At 36.2% G+C, this 6,354-nt stretch overlaps 1 protein-coding gene across 2 annotated transcripts; it reads left to right on the forward strand.

Annotated features, from left to right (window-relative positions):
• The first annotated feature begins 2,070 nt into the window (after positions 1 to 2,070).
• On the forward strand, positions 2,071 to 5,952 carry LOC127455144 (dr1-associated corepressor homolog). 2 transcript variants are annotated; one of them, XM_051722761.1, is made up of 6 exons: positions 2,071 to 2,387; positions 2,725 to 2,793; positions 2,937 to 3,050; positions 4,958 to 5,060; positions 5,197 to 5,253; positions 5,420 to 5,952. In XM_051722761.1, the coding sequence occupies exons 2-5, from the start codon at positions 2,738 to 2,740 to the stop codon at positions 5,236 to 5,238; spliced, it is 315 nt and encodes a 104-aa protein (XP_051578721.1). In that variant the 5' UTR covers positions 2,071 to 2,387; positions 2,725 to 2,737; the 3' UTR covers positions 5,239 to 5,253; positions 5,420 to 5,952. The 2 variants fall into 2 exon arrangements, with proteins under 2 accessions (XP_051578721.1, XP_051578720.1); XM_051722760.1 differs by having other exon boundaries at positions 2,071 to 2,793.
• Positions 5,953 to 6,354: the final 402 nt, after the last annotated feature.

Consider the following 6,354-nt stretch of genomic DNA (forward strand, 5'->3'; position numbering starts at 1 on the left):
ACTGGTGTTGTCATATGAATTGTAAAAATAAGCTAACCCAGAGAAGAATTAATATTTGACTGTTTACAACGAGGAAACAGTCTTACAACATATAACGAAACAGCCTACAAATACTCTCCATCTTAGGAGGTCTTTCCACAGCTTTTACATTTTTTGGAATAAAAAAAAATGTTTCTCCACAGAGAGGAAACCACGTTAAGAACGTATAATGTTATTTGACTGCCCTCCGGTGTCCTGTACTGAAAATGCATAAGACAGTCACAGAACTGAAATCCCTGCCAAAAACCAAAATCCCTGTGTTCCAAACGGGATAAATCAGCTTCCGAATGGAGAAGAATCATCATAGCCATGCAGTAAGATCGCTTCAGACTGAATTTCCAATAAACGTTATTTTTGAGCCTTCCTTTCAGCCTTCCAAAGCTCTCATAGAAAAGACTTCGAAGAGAACAGGGCATAGGGATGGCCACTTTCTGAATGAAACGCATCGAAACAAGGAGGCGGGAACCGGCTGAGCAGTCAACAAACTTTTAATGGTATAAAGATAAAACACACACCGCACGCACAGCGGCCACGTGCGTCTCTCTCTCTCTGGCATACTTGGCTCTTCCTTTATCCCTCTCTGCTGATTAGGCAACTCAGCGCTGGGCGTGCATCCTCATGGCCCGGCCACGCCCTCCTCCTAGTCACATGGTTTAAAATAGCCTTAAACTGGCATTACCATGAGAGATTTAGTACAGTGTTCCCATAATATGTGGACACTTAAATCACACTTAAAATGTAAGAATTTATTTATTTATGCCATTAGATAACAAAATATTAAAGGGAAAGTTCACCCAAAAATGAAAATTCTCTCATCATTTACTCACTTTCATGCCATCCCAGATGTATATGACTTTCTTTCTTCTGGAGAACATAAACGAAGATTTTTAGAAGAATATCTCAGCTCTGTGGGTCCATACAATGCAAGTGAATGGTGACTAGACCTTTCAAGCTTAAAAATCCCATAAACACAGCATGAAGTAATCCATACTCCAGCGGTTTAATATATGTCTTCTGAAGCGGATGCAATCGCTTTGGGTGAAAAACAGATTAATATTTCAATCCTTTTTTAATATAAATCTCCACTTTCACTCTCAGAATCTGAAAGTGGACATTTAAATGAATAAATATTGATATCTTTCTCACCCACACTTATCATATTGCTTCTGAAGACATGGATTTAACCGCTGGAGTTGTATGGATTACTTTTATGCTGTGTTTATGGGATTTTTTTAAGCTTGAAAGGTCTACTCACCATTCACTTGCATTGCATGGAACAAAAAATCTTTGTTTGTGTTCTGCAGAAGAAAGTAAGTCTTACACATCTGGGAATGCATGAAAATGAGTAAATGAGAGAATTTTCATTTTTGTGTGACCTATCCCTTTAAGTGGTATCTGCAAACAAATAAGGCTAGACCATTTCTCTGAAATATCATCACTTTTCTGAGCCATTTTTTTTTTTTTTTTTTTGCAATAACTTTCAACCAACTGAACCAAATATCATTTTTAGAGTCAGTTCCCATCAAGTTCACACATGTCCTAGCAGAATAACTACAAGTAAAATTCATCCCATTAACTATGGACATGTTCCACCAAGTTTGACAAACAGAAAGTGTCTATTTCTTAACTTTGAACAGTATGCTTATCTCTAATTTAATTTTATAATCTTATTCCTTGACATTTATACACTTCAAAATGTGGCTAAACTTTCCAAATACTTTGTAGAAAGGTTCATGTGACCATTTGAGTAGACTACAATACCCCTTAATATTTTGATTTAACATAAAAGTCATTCTAAGTTCTCTCTGAACTTACAAATAATCACTATTTAAATAATCATATATTTGTCTTCACCTTTACAAGGCGATAATTTCTCCTCAATTACATGGAAAGATGGATAAATAGTAGGGGGATTGTTTACAAATCCCACGCTACACGTGACAGGGGGGCGTTTGGGGGCGTACCCTTGCTCTGGCCCCTCCCATTAATTTTCCCCCATTCATTTCTCATTCAATACTTCCTGTGTAAGGTAAACATATGGCGCTCCGCACTCCAAGTCGAAAAATGACTCAAAATGTAACCCGAATGCGGATATTTAAGAGAAAAGAAAATATAATGTTCGCTTTCCTTCCGTGAGTAACAGATATTTCAGATTTTAGTTTTTAAGGCACGTTTTAGGAGTATTGTGACGCCTCCAGCTCTGGAGCTCAGATGAGAGACACTGAACTGTTGAAAGCAGATGAACTTCTCAACTCATCCGCCTGTTCGATTTTTGGCCAGGGTCGCATCAAGAAAATCATGCAAAAAGACACAGAAGTGGGGCGAATCGCTACAGCTGAGGTGTAAAGGTTATTATTAAAGTTGTAAAGTATTTATAAAACATGATAGTATTTGTTGCATTACCTACATGCTAATATAAAAATGTTAATTACTGTTACATTAATGAGAATCAGAGAACCATCATTAAGAATAATGAGAATTACAAACAAACTTAAAAGTAAAACATCCAGACACATGGCTCACAATATAAAATAGGCTTCATTTTCTATATGCAAAGTCTTATTTTACACTTTGTTTTTCTTTTGGGGTGAAATATGACCCACACTGTGTAAATGTCAAAGTCTTTAAAACCGCTATCGATTCTGTAACTGTACATTTAGCCAAAGCTTTAGAAATGTTCCTCAGATCTCTTCTCACCATGACCAGTAAGACAGCCCAGTCAAGGAACAGCAGAGTGATGTTTGTCAATCACATGTAAGGTTCAAAATTCACCTGCATACTCCTGTCATATCACTGACCTGATGAGTTTCATGTATACAGTACTGTATATTGTGTATGTTATATATCTATTTCTGTGTTTGTCATTGTACATTGTACACCTTGTATGATCTTTTTAGGAAACAGTGTATTCATTCAGAGAAGCTGTTTGACTTTCTAAAGGATCTGACAGATCAGACCTCCTCTGCATCAACATCAGAGCGCAAAACTAAGGGAAAATGGCAGTCACACCGGTACACAAACAATTTATCAAGCTGCACTGGTCACAAATTAGCAATGCTTTAACCTGTTAAGCTCTGAAGGTGTTTTTAAAGAAATCCTGTTTCAGTGGCATAACCAAAATGCAAGGCTTATAACTCCCCACAGAGGGTAAATTGTTTGGTATAATTTTAAAGAAAACTTTTCAAAGTTTTAATTATATAGATTTTGATAAATTATGAGACTCTCCGCCTAAGAAACTGCTGAAAAAAACAAAAAACAAACTTAGGTCAAAAATGAACCTTTTTCCCCTTATTTTTCTATTATATATCTCAGGGTGTCAATAAGGTAGCTCGGATAATGTTAACTCTAACTGAGTAAAATTTTGTGTTGATACATCAAAGCAATAAAAAGTGGTAGCATTACAATAATAATTTATCCTAGTGTCCAAAAACGTCTCCAAGTGTCAAAGTATCTCCAAACAAATAAAACATAATTGTACATAAGAAGTAATTACACATGCAAATACAACAATTACTAAATTTACTGTATGCTCTCTCTCCAAAGCATGAAGGCATGAGTAACGACATCTCATTCTGTGCCATTTGAGTCATCATTGAGTCTGTGTCATGTACTTGGCACCATCTCCTGGTGGCCATATGTAATTAGAGTGAACGATCCTCTCTGCCTATATTTGCATGACTTCCAGCTCTGGTTGCAGCGATCTGAATCCTAACACGAATGGTTTAGCGTTCCATGATGCTGGACAATATACTACATCATTTCCGATTAAGTCATCTGATCCAGGAAAGCTAACGTGTTTTTAGCCAGATAGCACATTATGTGCTGTGTGCACATTGTGCTTTGTGTGGATTATCTAATGATCTATCTATGTGTCTGATTATGTTGTGTGTGGGCTATTTTATTTAATTTTTTTGATTTTCTCCCCTTTTTTCCCCAATTTGTAATGCCCAATTCCCAATGTGCTCTAAGTCCTCGTGGTGGCATAGTGACTCGCCTCAATCCAGGTGGGGGAGGACGAATCTCAGTTGCCTCCGCGTCTGAGACAGTCAATCCGCGCATCTTATGACGTGGCTCGTTGAGCGCGTTACTGCAGAGACGTAGCACGTGTGGAGGCTTCACGCTATTCTTTGCGGCATCCACACACAGCTCACCTCGCTCCCCACCGAGAGCGAGAACAACATTATTGCGACCATGAGGAGGTTACCCCATGTGACTCTCCCTAGCAACCTGGCCAATTTGGTTGCTTAGGAGACCTGGCTGGAGTCACTCAGCACACCCTGGATTCGAACTCGTGACTCCAGGGGTGGTAGTCAGTGTCAATACTCGCTGAGCTACCCAGGCCCCATGTGTGGGCTAGTTTTAAAGATAATCGCCTCCTCTAAGTAATGGTATGTGATATTTTGTGTTCTGTTTATGTTTGGTGAAGTTATAAGCAAAAACACGGCTTATAAGCAACTCCTGTTTACATGTAACATGTATGTCAAATATATTTACTTAGCTATTACTCGCTATATTTTGTCTGTGAGTAAAACAAATAGGCTGGTTGTATTCAACTCCTTGAGCGCTTTCCAACGACATATGACACATGGCTATTTTAACAGTTTTTACCGATTACAATTATATATGCAGTGCAAAATTATTAATAAATTATCAACACGAAACACTTCTGATTTGTCTGCAAATTTCAAATCACTTGTTCAGTTTTGGTCATAATGCTTACATTGTAAAGTACAGATTCTAAGCTTTAAAACGGTACATATTTTGTGTTGTTCAAGACTTTTTATTAATATTCTGTTAATTATTGTTTTCTCGGCGGACCAATCTGATCTTAAAGGGTTAATAAAAGCAGATACTGTTGTGTATTTCAATATTATTAATTATCATTGTAACAAATGTAATGAAATGGACCTTCTTTTAGGAAACACTGGCAAAGTGTGTCTATCAAAGCCAGGACGCCTGAAAGGGAGGAGACACCCGAGAAAGCCACCAATGATCTAGTCATCAACAGTGATTCGTCCAGTGTGAGTGACTATAATGACATTAAAGAAATGTTTTTAATGTAATTTTGTTATTGATTAGAGATCTTTGCATTTTAAAACCATTAAGAATGTTCTTGATGTTTGTGGTAGATGCTTTCTTTATGTGTCTCTTGTTCAGGAGTCAGAGCTTTTCATCTGTTTGGAAACTCACTCACCTTAACCGGCCGTTGAGTAGGTGAGGTTCATACTGATATAGATATAATAGGGATATTATTGCACATACAAGAACTAGATACTGGAAGACTTGTGTTTGATAAGTGTTTATTCAAGATTTGTGATTGTATCTTATTTGAACTGTCATTGCATTGTTCTAAATTGTAATTTTTGATTTTATTCTTAAGTCTCACTAGATCCAACAATCTCTCTCACTGAAAACTGCAGTATTATTTATGAAGGTCCACCATCTTTTTGGGGGTTTGCTGTTGTTGACATAAATATTTGATTTTTAAATTTGTGAATTTGCTTTGTTGTGGTGTTATATTCACCAAAGAATGAATGATATAATTGTTTGTTTTCATGTGTTCAAGGTCTCCAGCGAGTAACTGTCACCAAATTCATTAAGTTTAATATGTTGAGAAGAAAATAATTTATTATATAACAGAGACATTTTTTGGTAATGAACATCTCCAATAATTTTATTTCAGTTAATTATTAAAACTGTATTTTGAACTGTGTAATGTTTACAATCTAACATCATTTTCTAAGCTGTGAGTGAGGATTTGAATAATGTAAATATATAATATGCATATTTTTCTATCAGCTTTAAATGCAGGTCAGTGGTTTTGTTAAAATGATCCACAGGTTATTTTAATAGCATATTGTAACCATGTCAAGTATATTTTATAGTGAATGTTCTATAAGGAATATTTTAACAATGATTTATGTCAATATTACACACTGTTGTATAGATGCATATTCTACTCACCTAATGCAGGATATGAGGCAAGCTGCAGTAGAATTTTTTTTTCTAAAATAACTATGGATCTATCCCAGGATAATGCAAAATTATGGCTGAATAACATTTCTGATGATGTTTCAGTGGTACTTTTATTTTAAGGTAATGAAGCTCTTTGTCTCGTCACAAAGTGTGTTGCAAAAAAAAAAAGACAAGAAAATAAACTCAGTAGGCTACAAACCTTTTTCTGGATCATAATTTGGGGCAAGAAATTGAACGCTTACTGAGTGACTATGTTTTTGCTTCCCTTTTTCAAGTTTATCATTTCCACTTTTTAGCTGCTGAAAACCAGACAAAGTTCTATGAAGGCTGAAATACAGT

Source organism: Myxocyprinus asiaticus, chromosome 17 (assembly GCF_019703515.2).
Source record: "Myxocyprinus asiaticus isolate MX2 ecotype Aquarium Trade chromosome 17, UBuf_Myxa_2, whole genome shotgun sequence".
NCBI classification, from domain to species: domain Eukaryota; kingdom Metazoa; phylum Chordata; class Actinopteri; order Cypriniformes; family Catostomidae; genus Myxocyprinus; species Myxocyprinus asiaticus.

What these genes read in the sequence shown, in the direction of transcription:
- LOC127455144 (XM_051722760.1), top strand. Translation starts at nt 2,714, where the DNA reads ATGTTCCTCAGATCTCTTCTCACCATGACCAGTAAGACAGCCCAGTCA. An exon ending in GTGATGTTTGTCAATCACAT is followed by an intron (nt 2,794 to 2,936) that starts GTAAGGTTCAAA and finishes TGATCTTTTTAG; the next exon opens with GAAACAGTGTATTCATTCAG. An exon ending in TCAACAGTGATTCGTCCAGT is followed by an intron (nt 5,061 to 5,196) that starts GTGAGTGACTAT and finishes TCTCTTGTTCAG; the next exon opens with GAGTCAGAGCTTTTCATCTG.